The 24740-nt window shown below is 38.8% G+C and overlaps 1 protein-coding gene across 1 annotated transcript; it reads right to left on the reverse strand.

Moving 5' to 3' along the window:
- Positions 1–11843: 11843 nt before the first annotated feature.
- Positions 11844–24267, reverse strand: lrrc4bb (leucine rich repeat containing 4Bb). The gene is made up of 3 exons (XM_061707960.1): positions 23848–24267; positions 18869–19474; positions 11844–18767 (listed from the first exon to the last, which is right to left on the reverse strand). Exons 2-3 carry the CDS (start codon positions 19109–19111, stop codon positions 16791–16793), a joined length of 2220 nt encoding a protein of 739 aa, XP_061563944.1. The 5' UTR covers positions 19112–19474; positions 23848–24267; the 3' UTR covers positions 11844–16790.
- Positions 24268–24740: the final 473 nt, after the last annotated feature.

The following is a 24740-nucleotide window of genomic DNA, read 5'->3' on the forward strand; positions in this document are numbered from 1 at the left end:
AAACCTGTTTTAACTATTGTTTTTCATCTGTAAAATGTAAATAAAAACAGTTATTTGCAACCAGTACTCGAGTTGTAAAAAAAAATCAGGGGGGATGTTGTATTTTATCATATGGGGACAGATAATTTGTGCTGATTACAAATAATATAATATATTACAAATAATAGCACTGACCAAAACACCTGCAGAAATACTGCAGGAATGACATAGCAGCAGTTAAATGCAGCCTTCTGTAAGCTTTAAATATCCACTGGGCTTACATCAAATACATCAAAACACAACAATTAAAAACAGTTTTCTGAACTTATGACTCTGTCCTTCACAGGATAAGTAAAATGGATCACTGCAAAAACTCAAAATCTTAACAAGAATATTTGTCCTATTTCTAGTTAAAATGTCTCATTTTAGTAAAAAGATCTCATTACACTTAAAACAAGACTCATCACTGGAAAAAACAACAATTTTCACCTGTTTCAAGTAGATTTTCACTTGAAATAAGTAGAAAAATCTGCCAGTGGAACAAGATTTTTTTGCTTGTAATAAGAAGATGGTGTTATATTTCTGGTGATGACTCTAAATGTTGAAATAGCAGTAAAACCACATTCGTTGATGAAATGACATAAGGGATGGAAAGGGGGGATGGCAGTTTTACAGGGGGGATGATTTGGACCATTTTTATTTCAGGGGGGATGCCATCCCCCCTCATCCCCCCTCAACTCGAGTACTGTTTGCAACTCATGAAATATCATTTCTGTTATATTATTTAACAAACACTAAGCCAGAATGGATGAAAAACTGAGTACACCTCATGTTGTTTCTACAGCGTCCTCAGCAACATTAACTCAGAGTAATTGTTGGCTGCGTGATGTTATTGGTGTCATTCATGTGGAGAACTTTTGGCCCGTTTTTCATTACAGCCACGTCTCAGTCCATTGAGTTTTGTGGACATTTGTTTATGCACCGCGTTTCAATCAGGCTGAGGAGTGGACTACACCTGGACCATCACAGTTATTACTAGATACTAGATTCTTCTTTTTCAACCATCCTGTTGTAGATTTGCCATTGTTCTTGGAATCATTGCTGTGTTGCATGATTCAGTTTATGGCAAGCTTTAAGACATACAGACATATGATCTTATACATTCTAGTTCTTTAGTATTCAGAGGAATCTATGGACAACTCAAAGACTGCAGGACACACAGGTCCTGGCTGCAAAACAGGTCCAAATCATCACCCATCCTCCACCCTGCCAATGGTTGATACTCAAAAGGAGGATATTCCTCCAGCAGAGGTGGGTAGTAACGAGTTACATTTACTCCGTTACATTTACTTGAGTAAGTTTTGGGAAATTTTGTACTTTTAGGAGTAGTTTTGAATCACTATACTTTTTACTTTTACTTGAGTAGATTTGTGAAGAAGAAACTTTTACTCTTACTCCGCTACATTAGGCTACGTTGAGCTGTTACTTTTCTTTTATCCCTTTTATCCGCGTACGAGTCAATTTCATGACATCACTGGGTGATTCTTTGGGAACATTTTTTGTTTTTGCATGTTTTGTCACATATACACAGACTCAAACACACACAGAGTTTATATCAGTTCATGGGCTTGTTCTAGTTCTGCCTGGTTAAAAAAGAAAAGTACAAAGGCTTGAAATTTTGTGCTACTTGTGCTTAATTTATTTTTTTATTCTGTTATTTTATTTATTTTATTATTTATTAAAGTACTTGAATTTACTTTAAGATTATTTTAATTTAAGCTATTTTTTATTTTTTATTCATTTTAATTTATTTTATTGATTTAATTTTCCTGAAGATGATTATTTTGTACTTTTGTCTGTTTGAATGGTTGTGTTAAAAAAATAAATCAGACGTTACTCAACAGTTACTCAGTACTTGAGTAGTTTTTTCACCAAGTACTCTTTTACTTTTACTCAAGTAATTATTTGGATGACTACTTTTTACTTCTACTTGAGTCATATTATTCTGAAGTAACAGTACTTTTACTTGAGTACAATTTTTGACTACTCTACCCACCTCTGTCCTCCAGTGACCTGCTGACGTGTACAGATGCAACTATGCAAAAATTGTTTCCCTTTTCAAGGTTTCCTTTCCAAAATAAAAAAAGTCCTACTTCTGCTGTCTCTTCCTGTTTGTACTGGCATGAACTAACTGAAATCATTTGCGGTTCTTGGATTTTTTACAATTTATTTTCTATTTTCATTTTCTCTCAAACTTGAAACAGCCTGATCTGGAGAAAGAAAATGCCGGGACATACACTAGTGGGAAGATTGGCAACTGTTTTTTCTGACTATAATGCTGGACTCCAAATTGTTTGGCAATTTCTTTGAGTTACAGGGGAGCAAGAGTTGATACTCCAACATCATCACCAATGTCTTTCCTCCTTGGCATTGTGTTAACAAACACCTGAAGGTTCCAGAGTAGCAAACTGACAAAATATTTGATTGTACAGAGGTGGTCACGCTTGCTGATTTTCCATTAATCAGGTGTACTTCTTTGTCAGCACTTGGCTGCTACCGCCTCTCTTAATTCCTATGGAAATAGTCAAGTTGTGCTCATTCGTCACACACTGCTTCTGCATCGCCGCTTAGTTTCTATTAAATAAACAATGACACTGTGTGATACGTTGTTGTTCATCTGAGGCTGTGTTTACCTAATTTTAAGGTTCGGTAAGGACCACATGATTTTTATTAGATCCTGATACATGAAACCTTCAAATGGAAAGAGCATTTTTTTTTCTTACTTTTTTATAAAGAATTGTTATTTTCTTTCTACGTGTTATAAATGCTTAAATTCAGAAGAAAAAGTAGGTTTCTGAGCAGTGTTCTTAAAAATCCCATTTGTGTCCATATGTCATTTTACATCACATGGCAGAGTGACCGCCTCAGCGGGTTTCGGTTGTATGATAGATGGTTTTAGTAGTTTCGAGACCAAAGTTTTTTGGTCTTTTTTTTTTTCCATCATACAATATCCATCGATATTGTATTTGAACAGACTGAACAAACTTCAGCATTCCAAGATACAAATTACATTTGTTTTCCCTGACCTTTAATTTTGATATACTATTCCTCATTCTGGTACGTAAAACTTACTAAAAGTTAAGTTCAAGTCCAAATTAAATATAATCCAGTGCAACCCTTCTAAATGTTGGGTTTGTTTTTTTACTTTACTTATGATCTATATATGCAGTTCCATCTTTGCAAAAAAAATGTCTTGTACTTAAATTGTAATGCTATCTCCCAGACTAAATGACATTCTTCAGAATCAGAGGAATGCCTCTTCCTGTCAAGCTTTCTCTAAGTGTCCTCAACTGTAAATGTAACCAGAGAGCCTCCTCTGCCTGATTACCATCATTTTCAGAGGGGCAATATCATCAAGTGTTGTACAGACTGAGGTTAAAGCCTTGTCAACGCGATAATCAACTTGGGTAAAGGGGTAAAGTTTAGGTGTCTGCCCTCTAATATTAGAACATGACCCTGATGAGAGTAATAATGAAAATAATTGTTTTAATTCATTAAGTTAATCTCATATGATGTGGGGAATTAGGCTAACAAGATGACACATGAGTTATCTTGTTGATGCTGCCTGCCATCTCAAAGTATCTTAAGAGAAAAAATTGTTTTTTAAAGAGACTTTTCCTTACCATCTCAACTGATTTTTATGTGATGTTGCACCACAATGAAGCGTAGTTGAGATATACTTGCCACTGCTGTGTAGATCTCTTTCCAGCTCTTCAACTATAACTTTGTATATAACACCACTGGTGAGTAACACACGCGCACGCACGCACGCACGCACGCACGCACGCACGCACGCACGCACGCACGCACGCACGCACGCACGCACGCACGCACGCACGCACGCACACACACACACACACTATAGTTGACACTGGTTAGCTCTGAAAAGCCATAAACCTGCACAGATGTGTTAATGAGTCCACCTGCACTAGCCCATAAAGCAACATAAACAAGCAGAAGATTTGGAGCGGAGGAAAAGACTGTCACCATCAAGATGTGCACACGGTCAAATCAGCATATGCACACTTACGGAGTATGCATTTTACATATGCAAGTTCATTTACGGGTCAGGAAACATGTATGCAGAAAAGTCCTAGTCCTTCTCTTCAAATCTAGTTCTTTACATCCATACATAATACATACACACATACATAAACACACACACACACACACACACACACACACACACACACACACACACACACACACACACACACACACACACACACACACACACACACACATACATACAGACACACATATATACGTACTTACAACACCCTATAGTGACACTTTATTCTCCTCCCCTCTCCCTTTCCCATAAGTGACTGTGGCTTTTTGTTTTTGTCTTTGTTGAAATAATTACAGTGATTCCAGGGCCGTTGCCAGGGCAACGCAGAGGTTGATGCATGTTGACAGTATCTGTTGCAGGGCGACCAAGAGACTGAAAATGGGAGATAAGAGGTGGGAGGAGATATGATGAGCATATATCTGTTTTATTGTGTGTGTGTGTGTGTGTGTGTGTGTGTGTGTGTGTGTGTGTGTGTGTGTGTGTGTGTGTGTGTGTGTGTGTGTGTGTGTGTGTGTGTGTGTGTGTGTGTGTGTGTGTGTGTGTGTGTGTGTGTGTGTGTGTGTGTGTGTGTGTGTCAGTATGAAGTTGGGGCTCACACGTGTCCCAGACCATAAGATGAATGCAGATGAGCAGGATAGAACATCTCAGCCTGATCGAATGTGGCCCAAGAAAAGGAATGAACAGTTATGAGTGTCTGAGAGAGGGGAGTTGGGGTGCTATTTTGGTCTGGGCGTTGTCATGGAAACTGCAGCCTCACTACAAATGGAGACATCCAGAACACATGGATCCTCAAACAAATGGTATGCGCAGGGCTTGGTGGGAAGCTACGCCATGGCTGCGCGACACTGTGCTATCTCAGTGGAACCCAGCCCCACCCACACGAGCACCCCTCCGGCCTGACAACTGTGGCGTCTTCTTCATCACGGAGACTGCATATCAATGTGGGGGTTGCTTTTATGAGGCAGAGTGGGAAGATAAAGTCAGAAATGGTGTCTGCTCAGTGAGTCACCAGCTGAACTCACTCGGTCCTTTCATTAACATGTTTCCCTTCATTTTCCTCTTCTTTGTCTCTTCCCCTAAGTATCTAGCCGTCGTCCATCCTCTGCCTGTTCTTCTGTACCTCTGTCTTTCTCCAACGCGCTGAAGGACGGAGGTATTCCCACATTTCTCCGTTGCTATAGCAACACTGCAGCAAGAACAGGAAAGAGAGGATGCAACCAGGCAGGGGTGTGTGTGTGTGTGTGTGTGTGTGAGGGGGGCATGGTGGTGTTTGTGGGGAGGTGGGGAGGCGAAGGAGAGGCAGAGGGGTGTGGAAGCGGTCTAAGAGGAGGGGATGTGTGAACAATGCTAATGCTAATGGTGGCAGAGGGAGCAGCAGCCATGTGCGGGTGAATTCCACCTGTCCCGACGCATCACGCTGGGCGCAGACTCATATGTCGCATCCACATTTGCAAAATTGATGTCTTTCACAAAAAGATACAAGAGGACTATCTACATTAAGTATTTGTTTCCCTCTATGACTATGACCAGCTCTGCAGGACATGTTTCCAGTGTTTTCCTGACGTTTCAGACTGAAAGGACTCAGTCCAGACGATTTCCTGGTGCATCTTTATAAAAGTCTACTCTTGGAGCTGAGCCGTTCCGTGTTGATTTTGAAGCGATCCAATCAGCCTAAACAAATGCAGGTCAAATGGCTCTCTGCATAAATACTTCTGAGCGTGGAATAAGCACAGAGACCAGAGCTATTTCATATCGATGTCATCATCCTCTTCTTTCAGGACAGAATGCAATCTCATTATCGCTTCATATACATCATAAGACATGAGAACAAAGCAGTTTCCCGACATGTAAAGATGTGAAGCAAGCAGCAAAGCTCTAGTGGCCTGCGGTGAGGCGCCCACATCCTCCTCTTTCCACAACCCAAGTTTGCCTGCTTGAATAAGTTGTGCAACACTCAGGAGATCCATACAAACCAGACTGCAGTGACTGTTCCATCAAACATGGACAAATAGTTTACCTGTTCCTGTTCACACTGAGAGATCGTCAACCACGCTTCCTTCCATCCACGCTTGTCACCAATTTACAAACTAACATTTGTGAGAAGAAGGAGCAGGGAAAACCTATGCAGGCAAAGAAAACACGCAAATTCCACACAAAAAGCTTGCAGCTGACGGCAGATCACCAGAACATCACACTGCCCCAAGTTGCCATCAAAAAACATTGGATGCAAGCTTTTGTAAGACAATAAGAACATCAAAGCCTTTTTCTTCTGTGTTTTGCATGTCGTTTGAAATACTTTTTACTATTCATTTACATTAGGGGTTTGCAGTATCACTTAATGTTTGCCGATATGATACCATCTGAAGTTTGCGACTGAAGCATATGAATAGTCATTTAGATCACATACAGATGCAGCATTTAGGCCTACTGTTTAAAATGAAGTAGACCGTTACACATTAAACACAATAAATAAATAAATAATGAACAAATGAATGAACTCAAGTTTTAAAAAGTCAACTGTTAGAAATACTTTCCATTTCATAGTTTTAGCCAAAACTCTGAAAATCAAAAGGTTTATATTTCAATGCAACAAGTCCATTTCATCCTGCATGAAAGGCGTTGGAATTCTTTTTATATTTTGTGTATTTGACATTCTTTCTTTTTAAAGACAGTTTCAGTTTTCAAAAGCTAAGATGAAGCAGTTTTTCACAAATGTCTGGATGTACATGAGAAACACTTCATACAAACTCTGATCAACTGTGGGGCTGCTCAGTGGCTCGTTGGTTAGCACTGTTGCAAGTAATTTCCTGGTTTGAGTCCCTGCATTTCATCTCAGTTCATCACTGACATAAATTACATAATTAATTAAGTGTATGTCAGCTTAATTTGTGATTCTAAATTGCCAATAGGAATGAGTGTGAGTGTGTGTGGTTGTTTGTCTATGTGGCCCTGCAACCTATCCAGGCTGTACCGCTGCTTTTCACCTAAAGAGAACTTCAGAGAGACTCCAGTAGATCCCTGTAACCCTGAATAGGAATAAGCAAGTACAGATAGATAATGGATGGACATTAACGGTGCCAAAAACTGCCATCTCTGCACAGTGCCAAGTGTCAAAACTATTCACATTCATTACTCAGGTAGAAGTATAGATAGTAGAGTTAAAAAATACTCCTGTAGAAGTTGAAGTATCCGCTCAAGTTTTTTACTCAAGTAAAGTATAAAAGTACTGGTTTCAAAACTACTTAAAGTATAAAAGTAAAAGTAATGTAAGGGGGAAAAAGCCATTAAGGACAAAAGCCATTGAAAATGAATGCATCTTAGTATAATGCAAATATATATTAAAGAACCATTTATGTGTACTATTGAGCATTAACATGTGTTTCAGAGAGCAGGAGATATGATGACTAGTTGCCTATAAGTATTGTAATGGTGCAAAAAGTCAAACTTCAGAGGCATGTTATCATTTATCCTAACCTTTATTGGAATGTACATCCAAGTTTAGTTGCAGGAATCTGAGGGAACGGATGTAAGAACAAAACTGGACAAGAACATCTGAAACAACCACAACCAAATTCACTCTATCCGGATGGAGCAATTTAACTGGATAGTTTTTTTTAAAGGCTGAAATGAAATAGAGTAACGAGGCTGTTTTCAAAATGTAAGGAGTAAAAAGTACAGATAATTGCGTGAAAATGTAAGGAGTAAAAGTAAAAAGTCGTCTGAAAAATAATTACTCCAGTGAAGTATAGATAACCAAAATTTCTACTTAAGTAAGGTAACAAAGTATTTGTACTTTGTTACTTGACAACTCTGGTTGGGCTCCATCAAATATAAACGCTATTGCTAAGTTTAATTCCAACTCACTCACTATATTTAGGTATTAAACTTGGTTAGTATTAGCAAATGACTGTGATTTGCGCTAAAGTACATTATTTCACAATGTTCACATCGTGTCAGAACATGCAGTTATGTGACTATCTATTGGACAGCTTCCATTTCCCACATCAGATGGAGGCCATTTATTTAATTATAGATTTATTTTTTAAGTATAACAAAATAGCTGTATGCACAAATAATTTACATTATGTTATCACTTTATTGGTTTAATTATAGTCCCTGAGAGTAAAAAGCAGTTCTGGCCTCCTAGCACTGTTTCATTTTACAACAAGCATCAGAGTACTCCTGTTTTGTTTTTGTTTTTGTTTTTTTGCCTCGGTTTGCTATCAAATCCCTGCATCTTAAATTGCCCTTTTGACCAAATTTGGCTGCAAATGAATGCCAGCTCAAAGTAGCCAAAACTGCCTTGTTGTAGTCTGTTTTCCAGTAGGAGCCCATTGAGCTCTGATGACACATACACACTTAAAGGCCTACGCACTAACATTGTGGAAACAATACGAGCTTCATTATTGTGACTGGTAAAGAGGATCTCTGAAAAGAATACAGATTAGCCTTATTTTTTTTCTTTTGTTGCATAAGTTTTTACTGCACTAATTCTCAGCCAAACCCAGTAATTTAGTAGGATCTTGTATTAGGTTCTCATAAGCAGAGGCTCCACAAACTATGTATAATACATTTTTGTCATAAATGAATTACAAGAGCCCCTATTTACTGTTAAGATAGGCATATTTATTCATCTCTGCGCAAAGCCGGGCTTTGCTCCCTCACCATTTCAAGCAAGTCAGCGTGCTAAACTGTCGCTTTATGTTTTGTTCCTGAAATAACCGGTGCCAGAGCTGAAACTATGAATACCACTGAAGCATCAACAAGATAAGCAGGGTAAAAGTCTCTACATAATTCATGGTGCCATTAAAAGTAAAATGTGCCACAACATTAACCAGGCAAAGTAAAAGCGTTTCCCCTTCTGCAGTTATGGTAAATCGATACCCAACTAAGTGTGATAATCTAATAACGACATCAACCAAGTGCCTGAAGAGTGTTTTTGTGTGTGGGAGGGTATGCACTGGGGAACAATTTGCTACATACCTCCCTCCAGTAAATACAGGAAATGTCTATTTATAATGTATAATGGAAAGACAATATTAATAGCAACATATTTACTTTAAGTGACATCCCCCACAAATGGCCCACAGTGTAACAACCACTGGTATAGTGTGTGTGAGCAAATTATTTTCCTTTTCTGTCATATTATGGAAAATAATATGACTATAAATGTAACTCTTCCCATTGTTTGTTATTTATAATAAAATGCTATTTCAGTTTTTCATTTGAATTCGACATCAAAAAGGACATTTTGGTCTCTGAGCCTTTACAGGGAAATAGTCCTTCTAATTTTAACAGCTTCTGCAGCACCTTGTTGCGACATTTTGAATAATTACATTGAATGTGATTTATGAAAATAAAACTGTTGGTCCCTGCAATTAATTGCGAGTAAGGGGAACTGTCACATACCATGTGGAAAGGCCAACATAAGCTCTTTAAATCTTCAAAGACACCTGGAATGCAGCTCTAGAAATCTTGAGAGTTGAGAGTTTTATCCTCAGAAAAAGAGGTGCAAACGTGTCTTGGGTTACATGGGGTTCTGAGTGCTTGCTAGATACATGTTTCAAAAGGTTTTTGTGTTTCTCTTCTCTCCCTTGATGATTATTTGAGTTCTTTTGAGTGTACAGGAAGCTTTGGTAGCAAATCAAAAGGTCCCCGATGATGCTGATGCATAAAATGAAACAAAAGTTCTGTCGACACAGTATAAGTAAATGATTCACTATCTAAATGTCACGTAATAACAGTCAAACTACATTTTTAAAGTCCTTCCGATTTGTTTTTATCCATTTCATATTTTTTAAATATTTTAAATCTTTTAATATTTCTATGTGAAACATCTTTATATCAATATAAGTTTAGTGGCTCATATTATCTATACTACGATTTTTTGGTTTGGTTTCCAGCCCATGCGACCGTGTGGAAAAAGCCCCTCGCTGTATAAGCTTGTGTGTTTATCGCTGCAGTCTTTAAAAGTGTGAAGAAACGCTTTCCCGTTCTCGTGGTTCCTCGATCAGCAGAGATGCAGCCCCCAGACTCTGACACCTCTGCTACACAGCAGAGTTTATGTTGTGTCAGGTTCCCCACAGATTCTACAGTCTGTCTGTGGGCCGGGGGAGCAGGGGGGGAATCCCTGGAGAAACACACAGCTGGAAGGTTATTGAATTTGAAGGGAAAGACAGCACGGGGAAAAGGAAAAGGATAGTGCACGCACAGTGAAATTGTAGAAGTGACTGCACCATAACTGTGGCAAGGGAATTGCAGCTATACAGGGAGAAAGTTACATTCTGCAAACATAAATCAAGATTTCTTTTTCTCTTTTTTGAAACAGAGTGCAGTCAGAAATTACAAAGGAGAATTTGTGTTGATATATACATCTCCAGTGGATTACAGTTGTTTCTTGCTGCAAGGGTTGGTGCTGTTATTTTTAAATTCCACCTTTTCTAATTTAAAATTACCCCCCTGCATCACATTATACTCATGCCCAGATCAGAGAATGCTCAAAATTCATTTGCATTTGAGCATTTCTCTTTCATCTTCAGTGCATATTAATGTATTCTTCTCAGCCGCACACGCGCTCTTTGCTCACTCTCTCTTTCCCTGACTTTATACTGTAGGAGTGTTACCCTTTTCAAACACAGCAAGAATATCATTAATTCAAGTTTTCCATCCATTCATCACGTTTGCTCTCTCTTAGCACAAGCTGAGAACAGCAAAAAGCTGCAACACATACTTCAAAGTGTGTCTCCCTAAATGTGTTACAGAGGATGTATATATTTGATATCTTTTTCTTTACAGTTACAGGATGATACAATATCGGTATAATATACTCAAGCTGTCTCTTCCGATGAAAGTTACGTCTACAAGCTTTTAATATTTGGTTCAAGACATCTCAGGGGGATTTTAGTCTCTGAAGACCGAAGTACAAGCCAAGGACAATTTAGATATTTCAAATACTATGTACCAGCTGTAGGGCCCAAACATTTTATCTAAACATATTAAAGTCATGGTTATGGTTCATGGCTGATGCAATTCTTGTGACACAAATCCCTTGGAGTTGTTTTGCGATGGGGGCTGCTCTGTGGACATCTGTGATGGTATGAGCAGATTTTCCTCACCTCAGGGTTTCAGATAAGTCAAAATGTGAAGCATGCATATTAACTCATAAAGAAAGTACAACACGGGCAAGCAAAAGGCCCAGGCTCTAAGCATGGCTCTTTAGCACATTGGTAACTGGAGAGGTCAGCAATAATAGCCCCATACCAGTTTTTTTCTTTTTTCTTTTTTGCGGCCCTTACACTTGTCTTACATGAGACATTTCTAACTAATTACCAACAGGAAGTGGTTCATTTGCATGATGTCATATGTCATTTTATATCACCTCTTGGTAATATCTGCTCGGTCATAACACATACTAATAATATAAAATGGAAATGCAGGTTACTGTGCAGTTGCACTAATGCAACATGACAGACTATTTGATTTATTAAGGCAGTTGCTGCGCTGTAGCGATTACAAGATGAATGAACATTATTCAGAATTTGTTTAAACAATGTAATGTATTTTTTAACAATCCTTCATAATCAGTTACTCATCTTATCTTTTCTTATATTTTTCATCAAGAAAAGTTAATAGAACAGTAAGATATTTTTGTTAAAAAAAAAAGAAAATGAGCCAAACCGCACCAATCAGTATAGCATTGGAGGTTTGTGTGTATCTGTATACATTGTCCTCCTCTTGCTACTTTGACAGTCGTTTTTATGACATTTGTAATCTCCTTGAATAGATGTTTAACAAGTTACTGAGATGCCAGTACAAACAAACCCTTTTATACACATTTTGTACACATACAAAGTTATTATTCTCTTGTAGGGGCCCTATCCACACTATCACTTCAGTGGAATATAAATAAATTAGCAATTTATTTGACTTAGCTTCATTGCCCAATGCAATGTGCTAAGAGTAATTGCTATTTTGCTGTAAACACATATTTCCGTTGTTGCCACATCACATACCGTCCTCTGAACTCTCCATGAACTGTCCTCCTTTTGTATTTGTATCTGTTTGTATTTTTGCATGTTAATAGTTGACCTGTATGCACTTATGATAAGATAAACTGAGATTCACCTCTATAATGTCTGGAAATTATATTTTTGAGTCTTGGAAAGGCTTAAAATAGCTATTTATCTTCAGTAAGCTGGCCCAAGTGTTAACATTAATTGCCATTTTGCTGCAAATGCACATTCTGTTCTCACTCAAAACTCATTTAATACACATTGTTTTGTTCCCTAACTAAGGTTTACACTCCTTTCCATCTAATTATGGACCTTGGTTTGTTTTTTTAATGTTCAATTAAGCGTGTGTGACTAACAGTTTACCAGCCATCTGATACTTGAAGTTCAATTTAGCTGTTGCTGTATAGCTATAATGTTTTCATTTATCTTTATATAACACAATACATTTCAGAGTTTATTCTGACAGGTTTTCCTGTCTCCTAAATAAAGTGTGATTTTTTTTAAAATAATGTAAGGAATAAAATACAGTGTAAACACAATCATGGTTCAGACTTTTTCATTTTGTATCATAAAATTTCACGCAATAACTTATTTGAAACATCATTCATCATCTTAAACTTGTTAGCTTATTTCTTATTTAGTTAGTATGTGTTCTGTGGGATGAAATCACAACAAAGAACGACAGTGGCATATGTTTGTAATAGCAGAATAACTCCTACCAGCGAGCTGAAAACTGAAGTCACACAAGTGGCAAACGGTAAGATAACAAACCCATTGTAGTGCAAGAACAACACATTCTGATTTTGGTGCTGCTGAAGAAATGCACTTCTCTGCCACACTATGTACCTGCATGTCTGAGTGCTAGAAAATGACATTTAATGATGATTCATAAAGACTCAAACTGATTTTAGCACATACTAAGAAACAACCAACAACTGGAAACACAAAAGAAAATAAAGAAGACCACGAAACAAAAATTTTATGGGTTTTGTGTCAAACAAATCAAAGTTTTTCTACTGCATAACAACATCCTCTCACCTTTTTAAAATCGTTCAAAGCCTGTTTTTATGTTGTCTTACTAAACAGAACAGCTTACCTTTACAGGACCAAATGGTCAGTCCATTGTCCTGCGTGGCAAGTTTGTGCCTCAGATGGTATAATCCATTTTGTTAAGGAGTTTTACATCCAACAGCCCAAAAATGTCATCTGGGCAGAAGCATCCTTTAGAAAGCGACAAATGACTCCATCTGTGGTCTAATTGCACAATGAAGCTGCCCGGTATGGTCATATTCAGGCTCCAGTCAAGATTCTTCATCTTGTTTTTTTGTTACTCATTATTCCTCGAATAAGCTCCATCCTTTTGAAAATCAAGTTTATGTACAAATGCAACCAACAGACTATGTTCACACTGCCAGACCAAAGCCAGTATTCTGACTAAGCATTTACATTATGTTGCAAGTGATCAGATCCAATCTACATATCCTTGCTGATGTTCCCCACATGGTTACAATGGTAACGTACACACATAATACCTATATAATCAAACCAAAATGGCTGGTAGTGTACTGATTTGCTACTGCTGCAAGGTGGTTATAATGGGACCAATGCTGCATTTCATGTTGGGTAGCTTTCTTCGCTGATATCTCCTTAGAGCAGGCTGCATGGTCTAGGCCAATTAGCTGTTAGCAAACGAAAGCTACAGGTAGCTAACGGAAGAACTGATATCTTCTGTAACTTTGGCCGATGTTGTTGTTGTTGCAAATGACACATACTCTAAGAGTATTTAAATTCCTATTCAAGGAACCAGACGGTTCAAACTGAGACAAATCTGAGCAAATCCAATTGAAATCTCATTTGAAACCACATTTATTTGAAGAAAAAATAAGATAAAATCAAATTTCATGTGGTTTTTGGATGCTGGCAGTGTGACTATAGCTGTGGGTACAACAAAGCTATTTTGCATTCCATCTAATTGTTTTTAGCAATGATGATAACTTCTAAGCTTACAGATGTTCAGAGATATGAAAGGAACAGTTCAGTGCTGCTGAAGTAATTCGTCATCATGATAAAGTAGGGTAAGATGATTTGTCAAATGTTGATCAGCAAAAAAGCCCCCTCAAATAAATATCAGACACAGAGGTATCTGGTTTGCTCTTTTAAATCTGTCGAGAGAAGCACCAGAATTTTGCACATGAACTGGGAGGACATATGTTGTGCCTTTATCACTTATTTATATTATGTTTGTGTCTCTGTGGGGCAACAGCTGAACTCGGCCCAATAGATCTGTTGGTATGGCCACATGGTTATTTCTGCTTTTAGAATCCAAATAAAGCATTAAAAAAAATGTGATTTCAGTTTGATCTACAGCTTTTGAAGCCAGACCCATCTTTCAAAGATAATTTAGGTTTATACAAGTTGGCTCTAGCGTGCACTGGTATAGAACATGTTCCTTCCATGGCCTCAGTATCATAAATTTCTGTATTTTGCCTGATGTCACAACTCATATAATAATCATCATCATCATCACTGTAAGTTCTTATGTCTTTTTCTACAGTTAGTACAGCTCATATTCTGATAACAGACCTTTGTCGCACACATGAAACCCATCATAAAACATTGGATCTAAAGGATATGTGAAACAAACTAAAGCCCCCCAAAAATTGCCCACAGAGCTCTGGAATAAGCAGTCAAATGTCCCATATGAGCTCAATTGCAACAAACATTCCTGTCTGATTAATGTATGTGTAACATTGCACTTTTATTCGGCATATTGCTTTCCCTTAGTCACATTTTCAATCCAAGCCGGTTCCACACCAGTGTAAAATTATCACCATGGGACAAGCTTACTGACTAATTACAGACTAAAGCGCCATCCTTCACATTAAGTTAATAAAAACAGTTTTCTTTTTATGTTTTTTGTCTTTTTTTTGTTTGTTTTTTTGTTGTTTTTTTTTTTCTCTCTTTTTTTTTTTTTACAAAACCACCAGTGTCTGTAACCTGTCTGTAGGAGAGTGACTGAAAGCCTGTCTGAGTATCTTAACGAAGCCTATCATTACCAGCATGACTAATGGCTAAACCACAAACCATACATTCAATCCAGGTTTAGCACCGGACGACTGCATAATGTCTCACTCCTTACTTGTGTGGTTGCCATATTGACCCGCTACAACCCAATATATGATTGATTTATTTCACAAGTAATGATACATGGCTAGACAACTGTACACATTATATCAAACTAACAAAAATAAAGTAATACATAGTTGAAACGCAAGAAGCGTAAATGGCATTTAACATATGAAAGTTACACTGTAAAAATGTGGATCTTACAATTGTCATACAACCAGACATTATTAATATACTGTACATTTGCACTCATCCCAACCATCCTAAGAAGGATGTTTGATCCCTTGTTTTATGCTGCTGCAGGTGTCTTGATCATCCTTATGACAGCATTTTATGGCATGACTATGGTAACCGTGGGCATGGAGGTCATATCAAATTCCTGTCTAAAAGCAAATATCTGGCTACTGATCAGATTCAAATAACACACTGTCAACACTTCTTTACCCATACAGGTCTTTGCATCACATAACCTTTTCATGTTCGTGAAACATTATTTTACTATTATTTTAATGCTGGCATTTAAGTAACAGAACTGTCAATTCAAATACCAAGTAGCTGGCTTTTACAAAATACATAATACACTCTCAAAACACAAAAGTTTGGAATTATTGTTACTGAAATAACAGACAAAAGTTTGTCAAACAGAGATCTGCGTTTACTGTTCTACAACCTAAATCGACTTAATGTCACAAAGCCAATTGAAAGATTGACAATGAGTGTTGCAATTGAGCCCTTATGTTTCTGAGAAGTAGCCAAAACTGAAATCATAACAAACCTCCACTATCACCGCCCCTGATTATTCACAAAGAAACAAACTATACCAGCTTATACATCCATCCCAAAATATGTCTGCATCGGAGTCTGCAATGATACATATTTAGATGAAAATATATTTATATAATTTGTGGATTTTTCACAGTAGTTTGTACTGCACTGTACCAGTTTGTCCATCTATTTATGCCTACATTATTTTCACCTTGAAGGAGTCTATTGAGTCACTTGAGAGAGAGTGTGTCTCATGATTTTGTGGAATAAAAATGTCTCTTGGATTTTATTCTGCAACATCTTGGCTCTTCAGCGTGGTAAGTACTGTGTGTCTCTTTCAGCTCTGCTGGCCAACAACAATTTGGGAACTCATTTATTCTGAAAGGCTAGTTTTATTTTTTTTGGGAGGGGGGGGTTTGTTTTGTTTTTGTTTTGTTTTCTTCCCCTATGAGAGCACAGCTTGTAGAAACTGCAAAAAACATTTGCTTTGGCACAGATTTACATTTTAGCAATGTCCACTCCTTGATCTCCATGGTCATTACTTCAAACACAAGCGGGCCATTGTGGTAATCCTTGGCTCAGTACACAGTCACAGATAAGTCTATGCGTTTGTGTATTGCCATGTCAGTCTATCCTCTTTCCTCGTGTAATGTCAATGCACTCTTGTGTCTTATAACTCTGCACGTAAACCCGACATCAATTCCCTCTCTGTCTTTGACTCTTGCTCACTCTCCCTCTATACTCCCACTTTTTTTTCTTTTTTTTTTCCTTTTTTTTTAGATCTGAGTCTCTTGGACATTTTCCTTTGAGTTCCCCTTGAAGAGAAGAGGCTCCATTTGGGGATTCTGGTTCTGACCCATGAAACCCTTGATCGATCCATGTAAGCCCATGGGGAGAGACATCGGCAGTGGCGGGGACATAGAACTGGAGATGGTGTTGGTGCCATTGCCTGATGTGGTGAGCAAATTAGATGTAGACATTGGGACTGAGGTACAGGAGATGGGGTTGTCCTGGCCATGTTGGTTCTTGCTGAGGATCCCACCTGGTCCCATTACATCAGAGCCGATGCTAAGACCCATCACATTGTTATTAAAATGATGTGCCTTGTAGTAATGGTTGAGGGTATCTGTACGACCAATGTTGGGAAGGTTGACTATTTCTGGATGATGTATCCTTAGGGTTCCCTCGCCACCATTTCCAGAATTCATTGTTGAACCACCTGAGATGCCGCTTCCGGCCCCAGCTCCAATCTCATCCTCTACATTGACAATTTCAACAGCTCTGGCAGGGCCATGATGCTTGTGTAGCTGGTGTTGCTTACGGAGTTTATAGAAAACCACCAACATTACAGCTGCCATAAACGTAATAGCCACAAAACAACCAATGATGATCTTGGTTGTTTTCATGACATCATCCAGGCCTGGAATGTTAGTTACATCAATTACCGATTCCGTCACTGCATTTGTAGTTCCTCGGTTAGCTTTGGGTGAAAGTGAGGAAAGAGATGAGAGAGATGGTGATATAGTGATACCAGGTCTGCCGTCTAATCCTTTATGAATTGTAGGGAACTCTAGGAGGGTCTCATTTACATACTGTCTTGCTGAATCCTCTTCCTCTCCCTTTATTGTTTCTACTGTTTCTACAGTGACGGTGGTGAAGTAGCTGTAGCTGTTGCTGGGATCAGAGGCCGAGACATTGAGCACAGCAGATGCAGTGGTGTTTCCAGCAGAGTTGGTTACCATGCAAGTATACTGCCCAGTGTCCTGCACGGTCACATTTGTGAAGTTCAGCGTTCCGTCATGAAGCACGGAGATCCTAACTCGGTATGATCCGTGTGTCATCAGAGTGCCATTTGGGGTGAACCAGTTCACAGAGGTCATTGAGGTTCCGGTACGACATTTAAGTTCAGCAGGCTGGCCTTCAGTGACATTGAGGTCAGTGGGTGGCTCCACAATCACTGGGGCATAACAGACAAAATGGCTCTGGTCTAATTCTCCAATGTACTTGCCCTTCAGACCTGGGGGAGCATGGCAACGAGCGCAACATGTTGTGTTGTTGGGAACTGTTTCTTTCAGCCACCAGCTCAGCCAGAGGACATCACAGTTGCAAACCCATGGGTTATGGTTGAGATGCACCCTCTCCAACTGATGCAAAGGAGTAAAGAGATCATGGGGAAGGGAATGCAAAGAGTTGTGGGAGAGGTTGAGCTCTTCCAAGCTTTTGAGGTCGTCAAAAGCGTTGCGTTCAATGACTGACACCCGTGAGTGCATTAGCCACAGCTTGCGAAGTGACACGAGGCCCTGGAAGGATCCAGGCCGGACGATCCCTAGTTGGTTACCTGACAGCTCTAATTCTTCTAGTTTCACCAGTGGGGTGAGATTAGGGATGTCCTTTAAGCCACACATGCCAAGATTCAAAAAGCGCAAATTTACCAGACCTTCAAAGGCTGCCTCCGAGATGAAATCCAGTTTCCTGAGTTCCCCTAGATCAAGACGTCTTAAAGAGGGAACACGATGAAAGGCAAAGGCCGGCAGTGTTTCGATGGGATTGTTTCTTAGCCATAGTTCCCTTAGCTTGCTGAGGTACTCAAAGGCTTGAGATGGTACCACTGTGAGACGGTTGTCAAAAAGCTCCAATGTATTGAGGTTGGGCAGACCATTGAAAGCTCCCACCTCAATCTGCCGGATGTGGTTCTTGGAGAGCTGCAGAATTTCCAAATGCCGCAGATGTTTAAATGTGTCAGACTTGATCACCTATTGTAGAAAAAAGAAAAGGAAAGGAAAAGAAAAATACAAAAGTTCATTATGACAGCATCAGAATTAATGTAAAAGTTAGTATTCTGATTGTAGCTTACCTGAATTGCGTTCTCTTGTAGATTGAGGTATCTTGTGTTTTCTGAAATACTTTCTGGGATTTGATCTAAGCTCTTCCTTGTACAGATGACACGGCTCGCCTGGTTGGAGCAGGTACAAGGGGTGGGACATGAGGGTGCTGCCTCTGTCAGCTGAGCTCCATGGTTGTGAAACCACAACAAAAGCTGGACCAACCAGAGGAGGGGGAAAGGGGTACAGGGGCTGGTCACCATGACAACACGCATGGCAACTGAGTCATGACCCACCCCTATCACTAGGATGTTAATAAGTCACCTCCAAACAGTGGAATTTAAGTGCTTATTGTGATCTTCATATTTAATGCTCCCATAAGATGTTCTCCTTTGAGCAGTCACTCTAAAATCTGAGAGAAAAGCTAGATTGTTATTTTAAAGACAAGTTCTCATTAAAATCTTGCAATTTTCCTTTTACTCATACTTTCATAACAATCAGACACCTTGATGTCTTTTCCTTATTTCACTCGAGGGAACCCTGTACTTTTGTTCCCATGGCAATTACTTGAGGAAAAATCAAATTGGGGCAAGGATAGTCTGTAAAAGTGTTGTCACTGTAGAATCTGTATCTTCACACTGTTGAGAGAGAGACAAAGAAAAGAGAAAGCAAGGAAGTTAAGTAAGTACACATTGCAGTAGATTTAGCATATTAGCCTAGCACAAGTATTCATAAGACATTAGTGTCCTAAAGACATAATAGTGCTGCTTAGCTTTATTTTATAAGGATGTGTCTCTAAAATTGTATAACTGGTGAGTCAGCTGCCATGTTCCTCCTTTTTTGAACTCAACATTGAGGTCATTATTTGATATGGCCACAAATTCCAGAAATCTTAAGCTGGCTGGCAATTGCTGCAGTAGACCCATTAGAAAGACGCTGTCATCATTAACTACATGAAAATAGGATGCTTCTAATGACACACATACGGAAAAAAATGTAGAATTGCACATTTTAAATAATGCACAGCTGCCCAAATCATTAACAAATGCTGCTTCATCAAGGCCTGCACAGCATAACAAATGAGAGAACGGATAATGCCTGCATGCAGTAGTTGAGCAATTAAGGTATGAAGGAGTGATTATTGACTCCTGACATTTTACTGCAATGCACATGCTGAATACAATATACAACAGACAATCAAACATAATTCCAGGCAACTAAATTTGATGAATAAATGCACTTTTTCTTCTTATAATGTCAAGCCTTATATGATTAGGAGAGAGCAAAACATATTTTGAATCAAGAATTGCTGGGAGCATTAGCACATTTGCTAAATTTAGCTGTCCTTGGGCTGTTTGTCTTGTAACGATTACAAAGAGAAAGTGTTCATTGTTTACTCAAACACCTTATGCTTGACACTGTGACTTCAGCGGTCACAAGCCTGGGATGTCTGTTGAAAATAAATAAAAAGATCTTTGTTTCCTATAAATCTCTTTGTTATGTCTTGTCTATGTTCCTCTTAAGATACGACTGAATGCATTTTGCAATTGGTTTTATATCTGAGTTCTTTAATGGGCAGGTTATTTAAATATATAAATAAACCGACTTTCATGGCAGTCATCAGCATCTGCTTTCCTACACGGCGACGGTGCATTCGCTCCTAGGAACACGGTTGCTGTGGCAACCTGCTCACTCACCATCTTGTGTTTTTACTGTCCAGTGTCCTATTCCACATTACTGTGCTTAGCTTTATGAGCTTGATGAACATTCTCTGTTCAATCCACATAGAGCTGCATATATGTGGTCAAGTCACCATATATATGAATAGAAGCTTAATGTCTGCTTCTATAACAGTATGTGGTATCAAAGCAGGTATAAAATCAGTTTTCTACTCAGTAGATACCACTGATACATTATTGCAAGTGCATATCAAGCTGATAAAGTACACATCTGAAACTTGCCCTCCAATTTCATAAAAGAAAGAATACATTTCAATGAATATTAATATATGTTATTCTGTATATGATATGAGAATTGGCTCTTTATTATTTGTATAGAAAACATTATTCCGAGAATAGGTAGAGCAGAAATTAAGAAAGCTCATAAAGGAATGTATGCTAAAAATAGACTTTTTCAGATGCTCTGCACATCCCACATCCTCTCCCTGTCTCTTTGGCACACACACACAATGTTACAGATATCCATATCTTCTCACTGTAACTGCCACAGATAAATAATAACACATTATCAGCCTCAGATTAGTGTACATGTAGACTGATGGATACAAATGATAAACCTAGCTTTTACTATGCATAGTTTCCTTGCAGCACATCTTTTTGAGGTGGTCTTTACACTTTCTTTTCTCTTATTCCATTCAAGCTATTTTTATCATTTGACTAACTAAATAGGAATTGTTTCAGTGAGAATTTAGGACTGTACCAAATCCAGAATGGTGGTTTGTTAGTGATGATTCATGGAAGCATCAAAACATCATTAATATTCAGCCAGTCACAGCACTGATCATGTCAGGGCTTTCAAGAGAAATCTGTTTTTTTCCTGTCCTAAACTAGTGTCTCATTAAAGACGCAGTGATGGTGCTGCTTTGCATTTTTAGAATATTTTTGAATGGGTCTGTTTTAAATGTGAACTTGACTGAATGGATATTGTTTTTAATTCCTCTGGCCTATCCCATCATTCTTGAACAATATGACAACCTGGTCACACAACAGAATGTGTAAAAGACATTGTAGTTTCACAACAAGCTTACATGTGATCACATCAATGATCAACCTGTCAGTACATGATGACACTGGTGCCAAATGTCTCATCACGTCCATCATCAAATCCACGTTTGATGTTTTGCTACATGATGATGCACGTTTGACACTGTTTATTTTGCTAACATGTAAGAGAAAAAAGAAGGATTTAGGAAAGCATGAGGAAATTCTTTGCAAGATCCATTCTGCATAACATTCTCCACTTTCATTTCCTTTTTTATATCCCTTGTGAGTGTGACTCCTCACTTTCCTACTGTGCCCTCTGTCAGAAAGGGTTAGGGTTAGGAATGTGAAAATACACGATTAGGGTTCGTCTTGCAGCTACTATATGTAGCAATACCACATCTTACCCAATGGGGGCCGCATCTTACGAGAAGGTTCATGTGCTAGCCTCTGGTGTAAGACCAAACAAAGTGCACCTCCAGTGGGACAAAGTTGTACTGTAAGACGCGCCGGACCATCCCCATTCATTAACACAGTACTGTCAGTGGTTCTTTTGCTAAGACGACATGTGCCTCCATGAGTCCAGAAGTGGTATAGCTGCACATAGTGCCTTTAATATATATATTTTGTTTTTTTATGTAACCAAAAGCAGCAATGTGATAAGATGCTGTCTCATTATTTCTAAACATGGATTATGCCACTACTACGTTTTGGATATGTGGATAAACATACCAGTTACACATTTTCTGATGCGGCTGGGCTCTATTTTCCATGAGTGATTCCTTTATTCCATCTTTATAAAGGAAAGATGTAGGTGGCATACCACAAGATAAAAACTCACTGGCACGTGATGTCTGATCCATATTTTTTCTCCAGAAAAGTGGTTTTAAATTGGCTGCATTTTCTCTTTCTACTGAGTGGAAAAAGTCACAGAAATAAAACATTGTAAACTTCCAATGCCAAACAAAACTGTTGACTTGACCTCTCATCTTCAAGTTCACCACATGAGTGCTCAAGAACAACAGCATACACCATGTTGAGGCTTTATTTTTCTTATATCAAATCTTGACCCTCTTGTGAGGAGGAGTTATGTCAGCCATGGCCTTTGTCCTCATCATTGTTTTGGGTTTAAGACATGTTGGAAATCTTTAAAAAGCTGTAACCCTCCGTCCCCAACCATTTTCACTCAGTTGTTGATCTTAGCTGTTTTTTGCATGTCAAGAGTAGATTGCAACCATGTAGTTATTGATTCTTCGATTGGTCTTGAGAGAGCGCTCAGTCGTGAAAAGACAAATTAGCTGCAAGCTGCTGACCAGTTGCTACAAACATCACATCATTGTAAGCTCCTGCTTGTGTCAGTGTCCTCTTCTCCACAACATGAGTCCTTAAGGTTTATGAAAAAGAAGAAAAGTGCTATTTTCAATAGACTGTGCTTAGGGATGTTCCCTCCATACTTACACAATCAGACACCATTCAGCCTATTGTGGAATAACAGAAAGCTGCACAGGTGCAGCTCATCTACTGTAACTATGACAACACTAGATTGATTCAGGACGTGGGAATCGGAGAAGGATGGGACGCATTTCACCAGTATAGCGACAACCAGTACTGTTTGAGAGGGAAAATTACAGATTAATGTTTAATGTGTTCTCCACCTTCAACTGATGTCAAGTATTTCACATTTCACCAATATCAACTCATAAACATCAAGAAAGAAAAAAGCTGTAAACTGACCATTTCCCCCCAACAGTCGCAATAACTAATCTGCAATCTGGTCTCATCATATAGCCTCCAGCATATTATCTCTTGCAATGGAACAGAATGGCCTTATTCATCTATGCAGCTGCGCTCACTACGGCGCACCTTCTCGGGAACGCAATTGAAATTCTGAATAGGCCTAATTCTGCACATGCTGCATTACAAAATGGCTTGCATCCATTCTCTCTTCGGTGTAATGACAACACGACTGCACCCGAAAGTAACCACGGTCTCTGCATCGTTTGCGATATACAGTAGTAAGGAATGTTGTATTTTCTGGGAAATGCATTTACTGGGAGTCAAATTATCCAAATATATCTGCTGAGACTACAGACAAAGATAGTCTGTTCTGCTCATATGAATTATTCACTTAAATTGTTATTCATCTTTGCAACATTAACACATTTTATTGCTCTATCATTTTCATCTAGTGGCTTGATTCGGGCATCTTTGCAGATTAGGTAACAAATGCCATAATTACGCCAGCCATTTCATCCTCTTCTACCTGTGCGACCAATAAAGCTTATACATACCTTAATGCCTCGGTCGGGCTGCGGCGTAACGTCTGTGTTGTCTCTTCCCTCGTCCCCTTCTCCCGTTCGAGTTTTTTCCCAGAGCCTCGCTATCCGTCTCTCCCCTTTCCCTTCTCTAAATTGATTCGCTTGTTTCCACGGCTGAGAGCTGGCTCTTGTTCTTGCAGGCTAGATCCGCAGCGCCAACGCAGCGCGCAGGGCTACAGCTCTGCTGGCAGGTTACACATGAACACAATCCACACGCTCGCTCCCTCCGAGGAAGAAAGACAAAAAAAGGAAAAGGAAAGAAAGAAAGAAAAAAAAACAGACAGAGATCAAATCACGGGTCGCTGGGGGAAAAAATGATGTTCTAATTGTCACATTTAGGGAAGGAGGTCGGGGACGAGTGCATCGACGTGCCTTATCCTTGGAGAGGAGCGCAGCAACGCTACGGCGCCCGCTGGGCAGAGCAGTTTGCGTCCAGCATAAGCGCCTCTTTACGCACATGCCGTATGTTTCCCATTGAAACCCCACTTAGGCAATATTGGAAGAACGCGCTGCGTTGAGGTGCGTTGTTAAACTCTTTTCATGCATTAAACTGTTGCAGCGAAAAAATTAGGGATTTATTATTTCAGTTTTTCTCACACATCATTGCTGCAACATGAGCTCTGCATAATGAGCAGCTATGTATGGCCAAATATTTATTAATGTGACTCAGCAGCACTGAAAGATCAACAGAAAGGACTAGTTGATATATATATATATATATACATATATATATATATATATACACATATATATATATATATATATACATATATATATATATATATATATATATATATATATATATATATATATATATATATATATATATATATATATATATATGTGTGTGTGTGTGTGTGTGTGTG

The sequence above is a fragment of the Cololabis saira genome, chromosome 19, assembly GCF_033807715.1.
Source record: "Cololabis saira isolate AMF1-May2022 chromosome 19, fColSai1.1, whole genome shotgun sequence".
Classification (NCBI taxonomy): domain Eukaryota; kingdom Metazoa; phylum Chordata; class Actinopteri; order Beloniformes; family Belonidae; genus Cololabis; species Cololabis saira.

What these genes read in the sequence shown, in the direction of transcription:
- lrrc4bb (XM_061707960.1), bottom strand. Translation starts at nt 19,111, where the DNA reads ATGCGTGTTGTCATGGTGACCAGCCCCTGTACCCCTTTCCCCCTCCTC. An exon ending in TACAAGAGAACGCAATTCAG is followed by an intron (nt 18,768 to 18,868) that starts GTAAGCTACAAT and finishes TTTCTACAATAG; the next exon opens with GTGATCAAGTCTGACACATT.